This window comes from Mytilus edulis, chromosome 3 (assembly GCF_963676685.1).
Source record: "Mytilus edulis chromosome 3, xbMytEdul2.2, whole genome shotgun sequence".
Taxonomy (NCBI): domain Eukaryota; kingdom Metazoa; phylum Mollusca; class Bivalvia; order Mytilida; family Mytilidae; genus Mytilus; species Mytilus edulis.
In genome coordinates, this window is record NC_092346.1 from 66133187 (window position 1) to 66156700 (window position 23514).

The 23514-nt window shown below is 31.6% G+C and overlaps 1 protein-coding gene across 1 annotated transcript; it reads left to right on the forward strand.

The window, feature by feature from the left end:
* Nucleotides 1–8626: 8626 nt before the first annotated feature.
* On the forward strand, nt 8627–22497 carry LOC139517153 (serine-rich adhesin for platelets-like). The gene is made up of 6 exons (XM_071307861.1): nt 8627–9440; nt 10603–10945; nt 11724–11756; nt 13566–13672; nt 15080–15153; nt 15900–22497. The coding sequence occupies exons 1-6, from the start codon at nt 9399–9401 to the stop codon at nt 22363–22365; spliced, it is 7065 nt and encodes a 2354-aa protein (XP_071163962.1). The 5' UTR covers nt 8627–9398; the 3' UTR covers nt 22366–22497.
* Nucleotides 22498–23514: the final 1017 nt, after the last annotated feature.

Consider the following 23514-nt stretch of genomic DNA (forward strand, 5'->3'; position numbering starts at 1 on the left):
TTGTAATGTACTAGTTCTGTTTTTGAAATCTAAAAATATGTTATAACTAGGTATATTTCAAATACTGAATAGATGATGAACAATATCGATCGAACAATTGTAGCCCGTGTCAGATAGGTATTGTATACAGTTCCTACTAGTAATGAAAAGTTGTCATCAGTTATTTCATGGGTTATTATTATATAACAATACATACGATATGATATATAATGCACTTCGTATTCAATGCCAATGAAGCATCGAATTATCGTTTTCTGATGCCGATGATTCTATAAGTCCGTTATATGAGTGACAGATTCTCGTATAAGCGTATCATATAGGTATGCGAACCAAGTTCTCTGATAAGCATGAACGCGAGGCTCTAGCGTACGAGGATAATTTGTAACTTGTTGCTCTTTTATACGTGAACTACATAAAAAAATTGAAACATTTAATAACTTTAGATTACCAATTAGAAAGATTCTAATAATGGATAAAGATTTAATCAATAGGCGGGATTGAACTAGATTTAACAGATCACAGTCCCTACCTATAAAAATTTTAATTCTTTGAGTCAAAACATGCACGGGAAACGACAATCAATACAGAATAAAAACATAATTTTGTTAAGGGAAGTAATATGGGAGACAGGTTCTCGTATGTCTATGATGTAATAGACAAAGCGTCTCATACAGGTTTCCGAACCAAGTTCTCTGATTATCAGAAAGGCATATTTTGTTAAGGGAACATAAATGGTGTTGATTGTATTGCACCAGAATAAATCATAATCCTGGTACCCTTGATAACTATTTACGCTGTAACTTTAAACACTATCATTTCTAATAATGATCACTATTTATGAAAGCAAACTGATATGCATAGGCTACACTGGATAGTCATAATATTTATAGTTAAAATATTGATTGCTAGAAATTGAAACTTAATTGGTAGATTTTGTTACCGAATGTACATAGAGCAGGGTATCTTCCCATAACTAAATGTACCTCTTGGAATATTGATTATTGATTTATCGGCAGGTTTTTATTGTGCACTTTGTTGCCTTGGAGTAAACTGTAGCATTTAAAAACACAACAGAACAAATATTTCATGAAAATACTTTCTAACAAAACAAATATTTTATGCGATAAATGAACATTTGCATTCGAGTACACTTTAATGTTTTTGGTGTTGATGATTAAACCTGTTTAATGTACTGAGAAATCTTCGTATTATTTGTTAATTTAATTATAATTTAAATTGCAATTTAAATCAAAACTGATATCAGATATGGGAGATGACTATCGCAGAAAGGCGATATCATTTATGTCATACAGTTGTAAATAATTCCGTACTTTAAAAATTCAGCAGATGGAAATGAAGTTATTAATTTAATTCAATATTCGAGATTTAAAAGTGTAAATTATGCAGTTTGAAATACAAATTTTTAGATCTGGGTAAATCATGTCATGAATTTATTTGATTTGCTACTTGCAAGCCTAAGGACGACTTAGAGCGGGACGTAACTATATTGACCTCTAAATTTATTTGACTTTGTGTTTCGTAAGATTTCAGTCTCACTGACTTAAATGCCACCTCTGCTTTCAATCCTACTATTATAATTTTCATGTTCTGAAAGAGTTTCCTACACGAAACATACCAAATCGAATTGCTAAGTTTTAAAAGCCTGTCAGGTAAGATGGAATAGAAACAATCTTAAATCGCACAAGGGTTTCAATCATAAAACTTGTTTTTACATCATAAACTGATTAATGATAAGTAATACTTTGATGGATAGACTATCGATTTTCAATAAATGTAGCTATGCAAGCATCTTTTTGTGTTTCTTTAAATAAATCAAAATGACAGGCAATAGTAAATGGAGTGAAAATAAAGAAATTGTAAAGAATCATTTGAAAAGGGAAAAAATAAGAAAAAAACAGAGAAACATGACAATATTCAAGATCAAAGCTTTTATCCACAAATGATGACAATGATGAAGCTTTTGTCACAGCAGGAAATGCATGGTAGAAGTTATCTTATATGACAGTGCTTTTATTGCCAACTAGTATTATTTCTTTTAGCTCTCAAACAGGACATTATTAAGAAGAAGAAACCCACTAACAAAAGACGTTTCCTTAACATAGATCATACATTTTTTATAGTTGGTAGATTTCATATTTTTAAAAACTAAAACAGTATACATGTATCATTGATAATAAACTCACCAAAAATTCAAGATACCAGGATTAAAATTTTACATTTACGTAAGACGAGCGTTTCGTCCACAAAAGACTCATCAGTGACGCTCAAATTAAAAAATATTTCAAAGGCCAAATAAAGTACGAAGTTGAAGAGCATTGTGGACCAAAAATTCCTAAAAGTTTTTACAAATACAGCTAAAGTTATCTATTCCTGAGTTAAAGCCTTAGTTTTTCAAAAATTGAAACAGTTAATTTATAATCATGAACATATCAATGATAACTCGAGTCAACACAGAAATGCTTACTACTGAGCTGGTGATACCCTCGAGGAAATAAATATCCACCAGCAGTGGTATCGACCCAGTGGTTGCAAATAAACTCATCATAGATTGATAACAGTTTTGGATGATAAAATTGTGAACGGAAATGGGGAATGTGTCAAAAAGACAACAACCCGACCATAGAGCAGACAGCAGCCGAAGTCCACCGATGGGTCTGCAATGCAGCGAGAACTCCTGCACCCAGTGGCGTCCTTCAGTTGGCCCCTAAATAAATATGTATACTAGTTCAGTGATAATGGACGTCATACTAAACTCCAAATTATACACAAGAAACTAAAATAAAAAATGATACAAGACTAACAAAGGTGTATTTATTATAAGTCTGGTATAAATAAAGAAAATACGTAAGAGAAATTATATAAACGTTGATTTGTTGCCCAAAGTACTGATTATTACGTGAACTTTAATATATTTATATATAAGCCCCTTTATACATGCACTGTTTGATCTCAACCTCGATTCAATAAGCTGTATAGTATGTTTTACTTGAAAGAGGCAAAGATACAATATCGAGATAAAACTTCCTGCCAAAGTCTTGGTCAGAAATTTCTGTTTTCATTGTAGACTGTCCCAAGGTCCCAACAATTCACAAAGACCGTCAAACGTCACACCATTCTCGGACTATATATATAGCTTATGGGTTTATTTTCTTATCCATCCGGAATATAGTGTGGGGGCTTATTTTCTTCTCTGTTCTTGTAATTTCAGTTTCAAGCAAAGTTGTATTTTCTGTTCATTTATTTACACTTTTCTACTTTATTTGTCATTTTATTCTGATATATATTTTTTTGAGTATTCTTGTTTTAAATTATCACCAGTTCTTTATTATCAATTTGAAATTTGAGTGGATTTTTTTGTCCGTGGTGTATTAAAACATTCTTTGATCCTGTTTATATCGATTGCAGTATAATATTATGATCAAATATTCTAAATGAAACCAATTACATCGTTTTTCAGAGTCGTTATCCTTTTCAAGTTACGCACCATAACACTTTTTGAAGTACCAGACATGTTTCTATTTTACTTTATTATTGTGTTATGTAAACAGTACATCTTTGACAGGCTTTTTCAATTTAACTATCCATTTCATTACCCTGAAATTAAATATTATAAACAATCGATTGCCTTCCGATACTATATAGCTACCTGTGAATTAGAATCGTTGACGTTATCTTTCTCTTTAAATGGTACACCTTGTACTTGAAAAACTAAAATGTTTTCGTTTAAAAAATTGTTAAGTTGGCAATTTGTAAAACAATTTTACCAAACTGGAATGGACTGCTGGACTTAGTCTGACTGTTATAGCATAAACGGTACAAATTTTCTGCGCATTTCGACAAACAATGTCTCTTCAGTGATGCTCGAGACCACAATATTTGAAAATCCAAAGCTTATCAAAATTACAAAAACTATAAACCAAACATGAAATACAACATTCATGATGAGACGTCATTCCAATATAAGGTGCACAGGTAAATTAAAGAAAAGCAATTGATAGAAAACATGTTTTCATGATGGGGGATGTGTGAAAGAGATAACAATCCGTCCGCCCTTCATACAAAAGGTACTTCGTAATAAAATGAAACATACATGTTATATTTTATATAGCATAAAATGACTCTATTCTATACTAATTTGGATTAATGGCGAGTATTTTCACTATCAATGACTGTCTTCATTGAGCAATTTGGTTCAATAAAAATATGAACAACACCTTTACAGTTCAGGTTAACCCAAGAAGCACTTTTTTAAAGAAAACAAACTTTCTTCTTAATTAATAGTTTCAGACATTCACGAAAGGATGTTAAAAAGGTAGTTTTGCTTAATTGTTATCCAATGTGCATGAGTCTTAATACCAAAAGCTATCCAGTTAAATAATTTTGTAATCTTGGCACATTTAAAAGAATAAAGGTGTAATTGTTTTGAAAGCCCTTTTTAGCCAAATGTTCCTTTCAGTCAGTGGGATAAGTCAAATATTCCATTCCAGTCAAGGTTTTACCCTGTGTCGTTACCTTTACAATTTCTAGAAGTGTATTATGTAATCATGCAGCGAAGAAATTAAAGGTCAAACATAAATTGTGTTGTCCTGTTATATTGTAACAGAAGAGATAATAATGGGACAACTAATAAAATATCTGGTCGTTTCATTCAGTGCAATCATAAAATTTCTTTGTGCTGTCTGTTATTCGATAGGTATAAAAAGATTCATTTGAGTTTAAAATGTTTCAATAGCAAATTGATATAACCAAACCAACGAACTTTCAAAAACAAAGAGTATCAGATCAGCTTTTAGTTGATTTCCGGAAGTCTAGCCTTGATATTTACTCCTGGTATCTATGATGAGCTTATTTATCTAAAACAAATGCACGTTTGATACAACAGACAAAAGAATAGATTAAACAGACCAGTTTGAATACACATTAGCGGTCAATACTATTAAAAGAAAAGCGCATATTATGTGTCCAAACCCAACAACTAGAGTTTACAAGTTTTTATTAGATTTCAATAAGCCTACAGCATTGTCTAAGTTGCTAGAATATAAATATAATTTGATTTAATACACGTATGCATTGCTGAAATTCCGGGTTTTTTCTTTGGTAAAGTGGGTGTACAATAAAATTGACACACTTTAAAGGCACAACACTATATGTATTTTTGTATAATACATATATAAATAAAGGCAACAGTAGTATACTGCTGTTCAAAAGTCATAATTCGATTGAGAGAAAATAAATCCGGGTGACAAACTTAAACCGAGGAAAACACACCATCTTTAAGTGGAAAACTTCGAAACAACAGAAACACGGAAAATCACCACAACAACAAATATATCGTGGAAATAATGTAAAGCATGAACCTGTAAAGTTGAATTTATATAATCAAATCATGAGGTATGAATTTAAAATCTGTGTTTTTCTCTCTCGATTATTAATAGTTATCCACCGCTTATGAATGCTATAACCAACATATTAATTGATTGACAGACAAAGCATTCGACCATTTCTGGTGCGGAAGTTTTGAGTTCAATTATGCCTGAATCGTTTATGGCATGAATCTACATGTTGATTTGGTCATAGGAGGTCATTTAAAAATCCGGTCTACCAGTCCGCTGTTGTAAGTACAGAAAATGGAATTTTCAGAAGTGATATTATCTTACAACATCAAAAGAGGAACAAACTATTGGCAAGCGCATCGATAAAATCAGTAGCTTATTACAAGCTACATTCAACTTCAGATCCGAATTTACTTTAAATCTTAACAACGCCGAGATATTAGTTTCAGCCGCCTAAAATATAACTACTTTGATAATAAAATAAATGTTTATAAGACAAAGGATCTTATATTTTCCAAAGGGAGACAACACAAAAGTATTAGATTTTTTATAGTAGAGAATTAGAAACTGCCTCGGTATATTTTTTTGCTAGAAGTGGTTCATTTCTAAAGACAAGGAACATATATTTGTGAACAAGCTACAAAAGCAATGTATGGTATTTTAAAAAGAAGTGTAGACAAAACAGTTTGACTATAGAATGTCAGCTAGACATTTTTGATAAGATGGTTTTATCTATTATTCTTTATGGTTCGGAAATTTGGAACGTGTACATTTAAAATTTGGTAGGCTTGTTCTACATTTAAAACAGAGTACACCTAGCTGTATTGTTTATGTAGAATTGGGTAGCTATCCTGTAATTGTCAATGCCAAAGTTTGTATGGTTAGCTTCTTATGTAGATTACTATGTGGTAAAGAAAGTAAAATATCAAGTCTTTTATATAAACTATTTCAATTCAATTCTTTATTTACACTCATACACAACATATGTGTTACATAGGGACAAATAATAAATCAAATACAATAAATCACATAATAGACAGGTAACTAAAAACAAAAGTGTAATTTCCAAAGATCAGAAAACTTGTAAGATAAATGCATCTTTCTGAATGAAGGTAGATATTTTCTTGATAAATATAGCTAAATTATACAATATTGTATATTAATTTTTACACTCTAAATGGATATGATTTGTGAAAAAAATGTTTTTGATACATTCTGGAATGTCAAATATCTGGTTGAACCAATTGTTAGATAAATGAGTCATTGAAAGTATTGAAATGAAACTGAAAGACTAGTTTTTGCAGAATTGCCTCAGTTAGATTCACATTACTCCTAAATGCTTGTGTTATAGAAATTTTAAAACTGATGTTAAATTGCAAAGCTATTTTTCCAGATCGTCAATATATTAATTTTTATTTTGTACATTTAGATGTGGAAGTCACCGATTACCTATTGAGGCGGGAAGGTGGAATAACATATCCAGAAATGGTAGGTTGTGTCATCTTTGCGAATCAAGAGACATAGGTGACAAATATCATTATGTTATGTCATGTAATGCTATTAATCAAGAAAGAAAGAGGTTGTTACCATAGTATTGTACTCTTCGTCCAAATATTTATAAATATCAACAATTCATAAGCTCTAATAATTTTAATGTTCTTGGAAAACTATATAGATTTATAAAAAATATAAATGCGAGTGTCACTCCTTCTGGTTAGTTTGTAATTTAATGTTTAAGATTGTATTGTTCACATGTGCTTTAATATCTAATGTTTATACATATATAGTCTCTGTAACTCTGTAAGTTGTAGTTAATGAGAAATTAAATGCATTCATTCATTCATACTTTATAATCTTCACCATGTGGTGCTAGTACATAAACATATTTTTTTAATTGTCTTACCTTTTTAAATTAGTACCAATTTGTTAGTGTATAAACCGGTTTATTTATGAAGATGTTAAAACATTAAGAATGACATATTATTGACACATTAAAAATGTTTTACTTTTTTATGTGTGACAGTGATCATCAATTTGTTTCAAATCAAGACATTGAATTAGTCACATGACGTGAGAGGTGTAATTTTTGTAAACTATACGGACAAAAAAAATATACCCAATAGATGAAATGTGTAAGTAACATCAACAATTATAATCTTTCATTTTCTGTTTTCGCGATGAGAGATTTAACATAAGTTTGGTTTTCTATCCATAAAGATGTCCTCCTGGAATAGTCGGTTTCAGAAAAAGGTAAATTTAATCAACAGGGCAACTGCGTTCTTCTTGTTTATTTCATTTAACAGTTCATATATATGCAATACTTAATACTTGATGTTTTATTTGTTATTATATTGTATTGTTTTAGTGACATATACATCGCATTAAGTTGATTTTGATTTTAGCTTTCTTATATGTGGAAATTCATTTAAATTCAGAGGTATACACATAATAATAATATATGACAGGATCGCCAATGAAACAGCTACCCATCAAAGTCCAAAATGACGTAGATGTTTGCAGCAACAATTTGAATATGTCACTGTGCAGCCTTTCAGACTCTCAGAATGATCAAAATGATGTATAAAGAGCCTTCAAAATCCTGATATACTAAAACAATAAACAAAAAAAAACTATGAAAGACAGAAAACAACCGTGGGGAATAAACAAACGTTAATTTGCTCGGTAAATTTAAAGGTGAAAAAAAAGCATACAGCAGCTCTCTATTGACATGTCGTCATCTAATGTATTTGTAGATAACAATACAGAATACCAAAGATAAAGGAGTAGGTCCAGTAAGGACCGATTTTGGCCTCAAATTTCAGGTTCATCTGACGAAAGATTTTTACCACTTTTTAAACACTTAAGTGTCTATTTTATTTGAATTAATTAGTTTATGTGAAAGATTTTAACAGATTTAGTCATTAAAAACCATCCGATTCAAGCTCAAATATGAAAAATCTACCTAATATGCCGAAAAATGTCACTTTTCAGATGTTTTTTGGTAAAAATGAAAGTGGCCGCATCCGTGTTCATCCTCAACATTTATATATGTTATGTATTATCATAAAATACAACTTACATTTCAATATTAAGGATGAACACGAATGCGACCACTTTCGTTTTACACGAAAACCGTCTAAAATTTAACTAAAATGCTAGAATTATGAGGATTTCAGTAATTAAGCATGACTTAATGGTGCTAGTACCGGATATATGTGCATTGTATTGTCAAAAACAGCCCATATTTATGTAGCAGAAGCATTCTATAAATAACTAAAGGTTTACATTTTAACAATTTTGTAAAACTGATATATTTTGGGGCCAAAAAGGGGTCTTACTGAACCTACTCCTTTACTTAACAAATGTGTGGTAACGGAACCCCCAACTTGATAATTTCGCAGAAATGCATACATTTTGTTATCTGAAATCTTTAATTTCACGGCAGACACGGAAATTGAGAACGAGTTCCAAAATGTACACATCATAAGAAGATTACAAAGTAACATCATCGTGCAAAATGGAAAATTAACAATCTGGAACGAAAATGATATATGGTATTACCGTTGGATCAAGGATAAAATGAATCATTCTATTTATACAATTTTAATGCGTAAATATTGTCGACGGAAACGTTTGATTCTGTTTTAAGTTGTACATATCATAAAATAATGTAGATTTTACCAATGAATATTCCCTATTCTTTTTTTCTTCAAAAGATGATACATCAAATGACAAGAATAGTCTTGTAATTTGTTTTCGTTACTATTTTTCTTAATGAGTTTTTATATTTTTTTGCAAACTTATCTGTTTGCAATGTTATATACTTCTCATAGTACATGTTCGCTTACACAAGCAAATATTTACTATTGTATATACATGTCGGGAATAACACCTACTAATTTATCAGGTGTGTCCACATTGTATGTTAATTATAGAACACTTAATGGTAGTGTCTTAAACATGTGGGAAACCGGTGTGAGGATTTTCTTATTTTTGTACACCTGGATACCGTTCTCGGATTAAATTACAAATAAAAGAATTGAAATGAACGGACGCGAAAGAAGGAATCGTGGACGGTACTCTGAGGTTAGTATGCACTATTTGTAAGAAAAGAGAGATAATTCTAGAAAGAATACTTTGTCATTTTATACAGCACGATAACAATGACTAGTTCTTGACAATTTTCTCTTTGTTAAAATGTGTATTAAAATTCAATTTTAGAATTAAGGTAAACAAAATACTTCAAAATAATGTTTTCAGAACAAAATTAACAAGTATTATAGTTTGTCATTTATGATCTATGGTAAGACAAGTACTTGTGCAATGATATTAACATGTCAAAAACGTCAATAAAGATCATGTTTTTGTTCGAATATAGAAATATATGGAAGGCCATGCATAACTTAATTTAAGTTCTTATAGGAAAACATTTAATTGTCTGGCGCAGATAAACATAAGTAACTTGAGATGTTTGAATATGCCACTCCACAATTGCGATACAAAACTAAAATAAAAAAAGTTGTAGTGTTTTTACGATTATCAACTATCTTATCAGTGTGTCAATATGTATACTTGTATAGTTAGCAGACTTTCCATAACATGGCTATAGATGATTCGTTTAATGGTATATATCAGCTACCTTTATGGTGTTGGGGTGTGGTTGTCTCATGTAACTTCGCTTGGCCTTAAGCATACAAATGACGTTTCAAAATTGAATTATGCTATTTAGTTTTCATATTGAACTCTGCCTCACACAAGACTGTGTTTACCTGTTGTGAATTTTTTGTGCAATAGAAGTAAGAAAAAATCAATTCATGTTGCTATTAACTATTTTTATCACTTATTCGAAAGAAGAGAGAAGGAGGGGGAGAGATAAAACTCAATTCCAATCGTAATAACAGACAATGACGTAGAAAAAATAAAATAAACAAAACATCACAAACAAACAAACAAACAAATTCTAAAATTTACGTTTTGGGATTTATTATGACTGCATATCAACAAACATTTATTTTGGATAGAATTACTTATAAGTTATATTCTTCTAGAAGGAATTCCGTACTTTGAATCTTATTTATAACATTGGATGAATGCTTAAGTTAGCAACTCGACGGATGGCACATGTGGAGCAGGGTCTGTTTTTGACATATTTTTTCTATATTTAACATTATTTTCGAAGTATAAAACAACTTTAAAACCATATCGGTACTATCCCCTTACATTAATAAACATTGTTTACTTATTATAGTGGCCACATATGACAACCCTGTATAATAGCAACAGTCGTATACATGAAGCAGGAAAGAGCAATGATGTTCCATTGAGTACTATTGAAAACAGCTTTGAACCACCTAATTCGCATGGATATTTTCGTTATAATGGACAAAGAAATGATACTTTAGATTCAGTGATATCAGAAGGAATAAGTTCACGTCCACCGTCTTTTAAATACGAGGAAGACGAACGAGTATCGTCTTACGAGCTTGGAGACAAGTTTAAAAGAGGATCCACATGTAGAGTAATACTATGTATATTTTTCGTACTTTGTTTCATTGGAGTAGTTATTGCCGGTGTTGTGTTGTCAGTTTTATGTAAGTTTTTGAAAACAAGAAATCGATATAACTAAAATGCAGGAATTTGTTTTTGTTTCAACTGACAACTATATTATGTGACCTTTACACATTTCAAGATGATGAAAGATGTCGCATTTGATGTCGCATGTGATGTCGCATGTGATGTCGCTTTCAATCATGTGTGTAATGTTTGTTTATTAAGTTTACATGAAAATATAGCTTTATAAGTGTTTTTTCTATCATGCATCAGTATAAACACATATTATGAACGGGAGTTATTTTTTAAGTTTAAATCTGTTTGTCTATCTATCATCTGAAACTAAATGCCTCTGGTTTTTTCATGTCAATAAAAGCGATGGCTTATTTTACATAATATATCATGTGGTTTGTAGTTTTAACTTATGAAGGTAAGATATGAATGTTTAGATATTTTATATGAAGAGATCACAAATGAAAGTTTTTGTCCGGCCTGGGATGCGTAGCGGGTCTTTGCGACAGTTCGTTATCCCAAATCCATGTATCAGATAGACAGCCGTGAAGTTGACCTAATTTTAAAATACATTGCACTTGATATATATTCTAAGCGTAATATTTCCAAAATATAAGTTTGAAGAATGGTGTTGCTATTCAGTTTATAAACATCTTAAACATGTATTTATTTTTATTAAAAATCATGGCTAGGACATTTATTACAAATATGATATTTTTGTTTGGTTCTTAAAACTGCGATACGAAAACAATGGTAAAATGTTTATTGACGTTCACGAATGTAACTTGTATGTCTTTATCATTTCAGTGTCACAACGAATACTCCCAAAGAAGGTGTCCAGTAAGTAAAATAATACTTTTAGTCTCTTATTTCTGTGCTTAAATTTTGATGGCTTTTTTTCTGTTTTCTATTGATCATGAACGGTTTGCCTTTTTTCGACTTTTTTTTTAAATTATCACCATGATATGGGCTAAATTTATTTCATTTTTTAATTACAAATAATGAGAAGATGTATGATTACTTATGAGAGAACTATCAACAACTTTAACAGTTCAAATAAAGTGGGCATTTTTAATCAATATGAGTATTACTTTTGATATCTTAAAATGTATCTAAATAATGAACACTGCCACTGTGGTTCTTTTGTCGTAGAGGGGAGAGGTCGGGCTTGGTTGTTCGATGCGATCTGTTGTATTGTAAATTTTCGTTTTTCATTCCTGTTGTCGTTTTCACACATTGTTCATTATGCTTCTGTTTCAAGCTAACACGTACATATGATTAATGGAATATAATTTACTATTACATACTATGATGTTTGACATCATTAACCTCTAGACGAATAACGGTTTCAGTAGATACATAATCAAGGGCATAACTAAAATAGTAAAAGAGATTTGTAATGTACTTTTATAAAGTTTATAACTTAAAATTTAATTTTGTGAAAATACAGATGAAACGACCACACCTGACTTCTCATTGAACATAAATCATTGATGCGATGTACAATATGTAGGTAAAATTGTAACTGTTCATAAAGTACTCGATTTAAAAGACCATCAGCAAACGTACAAAATTATTTTGTTGATAAAAGACAGATTGAAACGTGACCATATGTATGATAATAAACTCATCATAGATACCAGGATGGAAATTTTATGTTTACGCCAGACGCGCGTTTCGTCTTCTTAAGACTCATCAGTGACGCTCGAATCGAAAATGTTATATAAGGCCAATTAAAGTACGAAGTTTAAGAGCATTGAGGACCAAAAATTCCTAAAAGTTTTGCCAAATACAGATAACTTTATCTATTCCTGAGGTAGAAAAGCCTTAGTTTTTCAGAAATTCAAAGTTTTGTTAACAGTTAATTTATAATTATGAACATATCAATGAAAACGCGCGTCTGGCGTAAATATTAAATTTTATTCCTGGTATATATGATGAGTTTATTTGATACTTCTGAACAAGCAAAGATACCACTTACATAGCAAAATATCTCAGGTTTTTGAAAACAAAATTATAGTGATTTGGAACGGTTCAGAAGTGAAAGGCATGGTCGCAAGATTTCTTTAACGGCTGTATGCTTGTCTCTTGTACCACAAAACAACATAAATCGTTTCTTTTATTTTCTTGTATGAATTGATTTACAATTGTGATTACAGTGATTTTTATGACTTGCTAAGCGGTAAGGATTTGGCTCGTGGTTGGTGCCCATGCAGTTAATCATGTTGGTTGACTTCAAGGTTATAAGTCTCTGGTGGAGAGTAATCTACTTTATAACCATACCATATCTCCTTATTTCAAATAAAATTAAAGGGTGAACATACGATAATATTAGTAGGTTATTCGTGATGCATTACTTTTAGGAATTTTGAATCTCAATACTCTTCAACTTCGTACTTTATTTGGCTTTTTCCAACTTTTTTGGATTCGAGCGTCACTGTAAAATTCAGGTCTGAATTTTAGTCCTTACAATATTATCATATAAAGATAATCTGTATAACACTTTGAATTGGTGAATTAATTGTTAAAACCGTTGATCTCTTTTCAATATACTCTATCTATGGTTACAATGAGGTCTTCATATTTCCACACAAAATCGTTTATCGAAACTCAGCTTGATACTACAATGCTTTCTTTACTTTCTTTTAGAAACGTTTGAGTCTTCAGCCACCCTAAATAATGCAACATTTACTGAAGCTTTAACAGATGTTAATAGTCCTCAATTTCACAAACTAGCAACAGACTTTTGTGAAGCAGTAAGTTTATCTTTTGTTCAATTATACAGTAAACATTTTATTTTACAGCTTTGTCAATATATGTATTAAAACCGAGACGAATACATTTTTCGAACATGAACATTTTCAAAATCCCGTTTACCAATTGTAGTTATACCATTATACTTGTTGGTTTGTTGTTAAGTTATTAAAACGCAAACAACAGCTATCCTTGTGTTAATTGTGTTGGCGTAGTTTCAACTTGAGCTTAATAGCAAAAAACACAAACGGTTGTCATAACATTGTTTTTGTGTCAAGTTAATTTTGGAGTTGTTCCACGACGATATCATTCTTGGTTTTACTGTATCCTAAAACAGCTAATTAATTTAAAATGTGAGCTATAGTAATGAGCGATCAAACATTTTAATATCATTGCTCATTTAAGACCAGAGTGCATGTTGTTTGAGATAAGTGATGTTGAAATACCTTTTTTCATGCATAAAAACTTTCACAAATGATGTAGTTTAATCTAAAATAATAATAGATCAAAAAAATATTACGCTACCCGAATGCTTCACCTACAAAAGATTCACTATTGGCGATTGAATTAGAATAGTTTTAAAACCATAAAATTTGGCAGACGATCGAAAATAAAAAAGTGTGCCAAAATCGAGATTTGGTATTAATGCCTATGAGATAACTATCCACCAAAGGTCAAATGCAGTTAATGTGAGCATTTGTTAAAGGCAACCGTGCGGCTTTCAACAAAGAAAAAAATCTGTACAATATAGTCGCAAACTAAAAACGGCCTTATTTAATAAAACATTTGGGGGAAAACAAATATGACAGACATGAACCAAGTTAACTACCACTGAACTATATGGTCCGGACTTGGGACCGGCACACACAGAATATGTTTGTCTAGATTATTTAGTTGAGTTAAATGTCTGACATATCTGTTTACACAATTTTGAATGCTGGATACTCATTATTGTATGGTAAACAAATACTGTCTGTTTGGGCTGCTCTCCAAATTTTGTCAATACAATGCAACTCTAAATAAAAGAATTGCATACTAGTGGGAGGTTAAGCTAGCTGTAACACCAGGTTTAACCCGCCATATTCTACGAAAACTGCATGTTCCAAGTTAAGAATATGATATCCGTTTTGAATTTGTTTCATTGGTCGATTTATATAGTGAAGCGTGTGATTTTGTAGGCTTTATAAACTTTCCCCTTTTTGATTTTACCTCGATATTTAATCTAACACTTGTTTGCATGCTTTATTATTGTTACCTTAATTATTTAATAACATAACGTTTTAAATTGATTTCCCTTCTTGAAAACAACGAAAATGGTATTATAAGAAAAAACTTAAAAATACTTATACTATTCTAGTTTGGGATTTAAAAACATTTTAGTTACTTCATGAATACATTGACATTTACAGATGAAAGCAATGTTTACTACATCATCCTCACCATTTAGCGACGATTACGAAGATTGCGAGGTACTTTCATTCAGGTAATTCAAGAAATATTTAATGAGTTAGATGATACAAATAAAAAAGGCGTTATAAATCAAGAAACACACATAATAAATATTTATACATGTACTGTTCATAACTATTCTTTTGCTGATATGATAATGAGATCACTTAACAAAAACACTTAGCTAAATATGACTTCGTTAAACCTTCCAGATGAAACAAGTGAAATAGCAACAAACTTTTTGAGCATTACAAAAATGCACAACTTTGCATTGCCTTAACTACTGTTGGTCATCAAATACACATCACGTATCAGGTGTGTTAATAATAATACTACAGTCATGTTCCAATTTAGGATAGCGATAAGAAAGAGAACACATATGTGTGCATAGCACTTTTTTAAAATTTTAAATCAATGTTACTTTAAATGAAGAGCACACAATTGCAAAAACATCGGTTTTTGATAAAGTCTTTTACTAAAATATGTGTTACTTGGCGAAAAAAAACCAGCTTCATATCAACCTTCTTATATCAATGGCCAGGAACATATCTTATGTCCTATTTGTTGATATTTCTTATAGTTGTGCCAAAACCTTAATATTGAGACGTGGAAATGAAAAAATAAGGAACACATAAAGCAATATCTGACAACCTTTTGCTTAAATCCTTCATTGCAATTTCAGTTAATGCAAATTATAAGAAATAATATGCAAAAATCATTTCAAAGGTTAATTCTGTTGACACGCAAGCTTATTTATCTTTTAAATGTTTTGATTTACAGTCCCGGCAGCGTGAAGGTTAGATTTAGATTAGGCTCAAAGATATATTCAGAAGTTAATATGGAAACTATACTAGGGCAGCTTAAAAATCATTTACAAAATATGATCACACGGGAAGGACCATGGAATCCACTCAGAATAGATGAAACCACTATTTTAAATTTCAAAGAAGTAGATCCAAAATACAGAATAAAATACAGTAGCCAGTTCAAGATGACGACGAAGGAAACATCAACAGAAAATCTCTCATCTAAGTATATACAGTCCTCTTTAAAAGAGAAAGAGACAATGTCTTCAAAAAATATTATAGAATCAACAGAAATTAAACCATCCTCGTCTCGTGATAATTTGTCCTCTTTAAAAGATAGAGAAATAATGTCTTCACAACGTATTACAGAATCAACAGAAATTGAACCATTTCTGTCTCTTGATGATTTGTCCTCTGTAAAAGACAAAGAAATAATGTTTTCACAACGTGTTATAGAATTAACAGAAACTGAACAATCCTCGTCTCTTGATAATTTGTCCTCTTTAAGAGAGAAAGAAATAATGTCTTCACAAAGTACTATCGAGTCAACAGAAACTGAACCATATTCGTCTCGTGATAATTTGTCCTCTTTAAAAGACAAAGAAATAATGTCTTCACAACGTATTATAGAATCAATAGAAACTGAAACATCCTCTTCTCTTGATAATTGGTCCTCTTTTAAAGATAAAGAAATAATGTCTTCACAACGTATTATAGAATCAACAGAAACTCAACAATCCTCTTCTCGTGGTAATTTGTCCTCTTTTAAAAAGGAAGAAATAATGTCTTCACAAAATATTATAGAAGCAACAGAAATTAAACCATCCTCGTCTCGTGATAATTTGTCCTCTTTAAAAGACAAAGAAATAATGTCTTCACAACGTATTATAGAATCAACAGAAACTGAACCATCCTCGTCTCGTGATAATTTGTCCTCTTTAAAAGACAAAGAAATAATGTCTTCACAACGTATTATAGAATCAACAGAAACTGAACCATCCTCGTCTCGTGATAATTTGTCCTCTTTAAAAGACAAAGAAATAATGTCTTCACCACGTATTATAGAATCAACAGAAACTGAACAATCCTCGTCTCTTGATATATTTTCCTCTTTAAAAGAGAAAGATATAATGTCTTCACAACGTATTATAGAATCAACAGAAACTGAACAATCCTCGTCTCTTGATAATTTGTCTACTTTAAAAGACAAAGAAATAATGTCTTCACCACGTATTATAGAATCAACGGTAACTGAACAATCCTCGCCTCTTGATAATTTGTCCTCTTTAAAAGACAAAGAAATAATGTCTTCACAACGTATTATAGAATCAACAGAAACTGAACTATTCTCGTCTCTTGATAATTTGTCAGAAGAGTTAAAACAAATTACTAGTCTTAATCAAATATCTCTTAGTATCTTAGACACTACTGGAGATTATGAACGTTACATAACTGAAAATGTGGAGCCAAAAACAGATATTCCATCCTCATCGGTTTTAAACTCTCTTGTATCTAGCTTTACAGATTATGAAATAACTCCGTCTATTCCTGAAGAGGTTTTTAAGAGAACTGTCCATTTATTTAATGATGAAATGTCTAAATCAAAAATCAAAACCGGTTTAACGATGCTATATTCAACGGAATTATCTACTAGGAGGTTCAAAATGTCTCACGAAACTACTAATTCCGATACCATTCGTACATCAATAGTGTTGGATAAATTGTCCAATGACTTTCTTCACACTGAAAAGTACCAATTAGCGTATATGGAATTTGAAACAAATAGTTTGAATTCTTCGGATGTAACAAAATTATATATTACACCTGACATGGTTGTTACCAGTACTCTAATGGTTACTTCGGATAGCAGTGTATTTAGTATGCTTCCAAAAGATTTTCGAAAAATTGATGCGAGTCAGGTTTATGTTGATACTTCAAGCAAAAGAGATCAGAGTACAGTTGGATTAGAAGATTTAAATATTTTTTCTACAAAGTATGCGATTTCTTTTTCTGGATCAGGTCACTCAGATGATATCATGTCAACAACGACATCTCAAGTCACAGAGACAGTTAACAATAACATTCAAGTGTATTCGAATAATGTAGCACGAACCTTTACCCAAACTCGACCTCATGTACAATATCATACGACTACAGAAATGTTTTCAAGAGGAAGCTCACAATTGCCAATGCTCTCATCTCTATCACTTTTAAACACACCAGTAAATGTAAATACTTCAGATAACTTTGATTTCATAAGTAGTAAACTTACTTTAGATGGTGACGAATTTAGAAAAGCGTCAGTAAGTAGTACAAAAATATCACCTGATAAAACTATGTCATTGAAAGCAGACAAAAGCATGTATAAAGTCGTATCAATTGAAAAAAGTGTAAGTTCTACGGTAGATCCATCCTCCGTAGAGGAGTTAACGAGCAGTTTGCCAGAATTTATAACAAATTCCACCTCAAAATATTTAAGTCAATCAGCTTTACCTCTGTATAAAACAAGTCGGTATTTGTCAACAACTTCTAGTTTCACGGATTCATCTTCGCCATTGACAGCATTGGCCAGCTCTGATATATACGCATCAGTATCAACAACTCGAAATCTAGAAACAACTTTTGTCAAAATGAATCAACAACGCTCAAAAACCGACAAAGTTACAAAAATGGAACGAACTTTTGAACAGACATCGATGCCATATGTCGGGACTATGACTGAAATAGCAGGTACTACATCGGAATTTTCTTTCGACGAATCTACTTATCTCAATTATATACAACAAGCCGTTAACGAAACATCTATCGTTATCGCTTTCAAATCTAGTAATGAATACAAACAAGATAGTTCAATGCGTTCATCTGAGTTAGCTGCAGAAACTGAAACCACAAAGTCATTTTCGGATAAGGATATATCTTACTCTACCCGAGAACTAAGACCATTATCATCAGCAGAAGTTGCTGAGGAGTCCTATGTTTATGTTTCGCCCGATACTTCGTTATCTGAATACGGAATCTCAATAGCAATTGACACATTATATAGTTCACATCCGGATCCGTCAAGCGATCATCAGTATCTTCAATCATCCATACGAATGTTTTCCACTAAATCAGGAAAGTCATTCAAGTTGGTTCCGCAAATTTCTTCTGAAATTCAATTTTCGTCTTCTATTTCTACGTTTTCTATTGAGTATTCAGATGTGTCTGACATCGTGAGAAATATTGGTCCATCTATAATCTCAAATGCAACAGATCCATATATTTCAGTAACAGAAAAATCGTCAATATCGAACTACTTGGATATTATTCGACCAAATTTAACCAAGAGCCCAATAACAGGAAAACCTGATGTAACAAAACTGAAACCCGAAATAGAAAACGAAATATTTATAAATGAAACTTGGATTCAAATACCAGTAGATGACTCGTATTCTTCTAAATTGATAATAACCCCGCAAAAAGAACAAATGATTTCATCTCAAATAATTTCAAAACAATTAGATACGATATCAAGTAGAGAAAGCGAATCTCAGCATTCTCTCATTTCTTTTGATAATCAGCATACAAAATATCTTACTTTTGATTCAACGGACAGTTCAGCAGCAACGGAAAATATATTCAATTCACATATTCAATCGCAAGTACAAGAACATATATCTTTTGTGGATTCAGTGGAAACTTCAGCAGTAGAAAGTTCCATTCTACTCGAACAAAATTACAACACAAACACGTATATTAAACCAACAATTGTGCTAAAGCCTACTGCAAGTGTAGATAAATTATTTGCAACTCAAAATGTAATACTTGAAAATCTAAATAGCAATAGTACTACGCTCTTTTTATCAAGGACTAGACCAGTGCCTGACGTCGATCGTACGACTGATGTGATTGCATCATATATCGAAGAACTTTCTTCAGTTGTAAAATTAAAGACTTCAACAGACAGTGCAGACTTTACATTTATGACCAGTTATACAGATATTTTACCACAGCAGGAATCCGGAATAATTGAAAATTTTGAAAGTTCTTCACTTTCAACTGAAATCAATGCTTTAGTTTTAATCGATCGCGCTGAAAATAACACTTCAAATTTGTTCACATCGAACAGTTTAATCTATACTTCGTCAACTGCTTCGACATTTAGCACGGCTGGTTCCTTGCTTAGACCAATGCCTCCAATGACAGTTCTTGCTGAAATCATCTCTAACGAATCTGTTCTTATTGATCATGTTGATATCTCATTATTTTCTACAGTATATGTTACTTCTAAGGCTGTAAACGCACATTCTCCCGTAGACAATATGGAATCATCAAACACACACTCCGCTGCAGTTTACTCATCATTGACTAATCCAGAAAAGTCTAGTTTATTATTTGTGGACATTTTATCCTCAGAATCAAATAATCTGAAACCTGTTGTTTTTACACCGTCTTTCTACATTTCCTCCAATGATTTATATACTACCTTCAGTATCAATGAAGACATGGAAATAGTTGATATTTCCTCCTCTTCTCTTATAGAAAATGAGAAGCTCGAAACCAAATTTCAAACGTCTGTCATGACATTTACACCAACATCATTGCTACAAAATACATTACAAACAGGATATGCAACGGATCAACTCTTTCCTAGTGAACCATTTACAGTATCACAAGTATTTGATAATAATATGAAAGCTACACCAACGATTACCGGCACAATTTATGCTGAGAAGGATTTCGAATCTGATTTTGATTATGTTGAAACTACCTCAAAAACATTGGTCAACGAACAGTCAATAAAAAAAGGAAATCAAACTACTAAGTTAGTTTTAAAAACAACGCAGTTAGATGTAAGGGCAAATGAATCATCCAACTTTATCGTAGCATCACAGTATAACAATATACCTTCAATTAGAAGTTATATGATATCTTCGTCTGATTTTCCTAGTGAACCTCTTTCAATGACGAATTCGATTGACCAAAGAATAGAGGGCACAATAGTTTCAAAGATTCAAATGTCACCCGATAAAAGATACTTTTCTTCCATTACGAAGGATAACGTTTCTCATATTCCTACTGATTATTATAACTACAGTCATGATGCTATGGCTTCAAGCTCTATAACTAGCAATATGCAACTCTCAATAAATGGAAATAAATCAAACAATACTCCATTTGAACAAACGTTAAATGAAGAATCCATAACGCTGCCATATGATGCTTTTCCTTCTTCTGTTCAAAAGGAGGAAACCTTTAAAACTGAATTCAATGAAATTAACATGAATTTAATTACACCATCACAAATACAAAATGTGCAAGAAAATTCGTTGTCTTTAAGCTCCGTGTTTGCGGTGAACGTAGAGAATCAGATACAACAGAAATTGCCAACTGCTCCATATTTCATTTCAGCTATCAGAACATCAGATGTGGTATTATCTAATGACATCAATATGTATACAGCAAGCATACCTCAACTTACGTTTAAATCTATATCTGCTATTGATATAAACATTTCGTCTTCCAAATTGGCAAACAATGGCATTATTTCTCCGAAAACATCAACGCAAGACGTAGTAACATCTTCTATAATCAACATTCCTGATATTTTATCTAATGCCTTTTATAACACACATAGCAGCTTATCTACTACCTATCTTAGTTCTATAACAAGGGAAATAATTCAAATTATGAATCATTCATCTACGTCTAAAATACAAGAAAATATGGTAAAAGACATATCTTTGATAAATAGTACATTTTCTGCCAAAAAAAGTGAACAAAAAAATATAACACCAAGCGCTGGCAACTTTCTATTCAGCAAAAGTGAGGAATCGAATTTCTTTAAAATTTCTAGTACACAACCAGCTTCACATATCGTGATAAACAACATTTTGTCAAATTTGTCCGCTTTGCAACAAAGAGTCGTTGATGTTGTGGCAACTAAACTTACTGACGTTAATGATACAGATTGGATAAATGATGAGTTATCGCCAAGTTCAACTACAACAAAAAGCTCGCTTGGATATTTATCTACATATGTACATAAAATCAATAAAACCATGGTGGTTGATGGTTCAGAAAATACAAATGCGGAACTTTCTGACGAAGTATTAAGTTCAGCAAAACAATCAGATCTTGAGAAAAATAAAACATTAGCTATCTCAAGCAAGACAATTACAACTGAAATATTGAAAACATCGTTCATAAGCATTCCTGACATTTCTTTAACAGAAACAGTAGACAATTTTATTAGTACTTCTAGTTTGGATATTTCAGTGACAAATTTACATCTATCAACATTATTTTTTACTTCTGCGGAATTAGATACAAGTGAATATTACAACCAAGGTTCATATATATATGCATCACAGAGTATACCTTCATTTAGTGTTCTAAGCTCTGCCCAGGTACAAGATAATATACCAGATATTTTTAGATTTTTAGATACAACTCCATAGAAGCATTAACAGAAATAACTGTGTTCATGACTTTAGTTGCGTCATTCTTTTTAATTAATGTGAAATAATGTTGGCTGCAATTACTTTCATTTCATCTTTCATGCATCATATTGTAATAAATTATTCAGATCCAATATCAGCAACATATTTTGGCTACTATTGGTGATTATACTCACGAACAGTTCTTATAAAAACTTATAAATAACAAAAAACAAAAAGAAATCAATCCCGTATTTGTTTGTTTGTTTTTATAGTAACAAAGATTGTAACACAATGTTGACTGCTGTAACCCTATTTTTGACATTTTTACCTATTATGTCTGTTGTTTTGTTCACACATCGTTGTTAATATAATAGAGTTTAATGCGAATGTCATACAAGTGAGAGAATTTAAGTTAGTTAGCTATAAAACCAGGTTTAATCCACCATTTTTTACATAAAAAAATGTCTGTGCCAAGTCAAGAATTAAATAGTTGTTATCCATTCGTTTGATGTGTTTGAACTTTTGATTCCTAGGAGTTTAAAATTGAGAAAGGTAATGGGGAATGTGTCAATGCGACAACAACCAGACCATAGAGCAGACAACAGCCGGAGGCCACCAATGGGTCTTCAATGTCGCGAGAAACTCCCGTACCCGTAGGCGTCCTTCAGCTGGCCCCTTAAAAATATGTATACTAGAACAGTGATAATGGACGTCGAATTATACACAAGAAACTAAAATTCAAAATCTTACAAGACTAACAAAGGCAAGAGGCTCCTGACTTGGGACAGGCGCAAAATTGCGGCGGGGAAAAACATGTTTATGAGATCTCAACCCTCCCCCTATACCTCTAGTCAATATAGAAAAGTAAAAGCATAACAATACGCACATTAAAATTCAGTTCAAGAGAAGTCCGAGTCCGATGTCAGAAGATGAAACAAAGAAAATAAATAAAATGACAATAATATATAAATAACAACAGACTACTAGCAGTTAACTGACATGCCAGCTCCAGACCTCAATTAAACTGATTGAAAGATTATGTCTTCGTCATATGAATATCAGGCACAATCCCTCCCGTTATGGGTTTAGTATTTTTAAGATTTTACTTGTATGCTTATGCACTTTGTTTAGATGCCCTCTTGTTGTTCATTATTGACACATTTTTTT

Bases quoted from the DNA above. Each gene is read 5' to 3' on its own strand.
- LOC139517153 (XM_071307861.1), top strand. From the start codon at position 9,399: ATGAACGGACGCGAAAGAAGGAATCGTGGACGGTACTCTGAG. The intron at 9,441-10,602 runs GTTAGTATGCAC...TACTTATTATAG, and splicing joins ATCGTGGACGGTACTCTGAG to TGGCCACATATGACAACCCT. The intron at 10,946-11,723 runs GTAAGTTTTTGA...TTATCATTTCAG, and splicing joins TGTTGTGTTGTCAGTTTTAT to TGTCACAACGAATACTCCCA.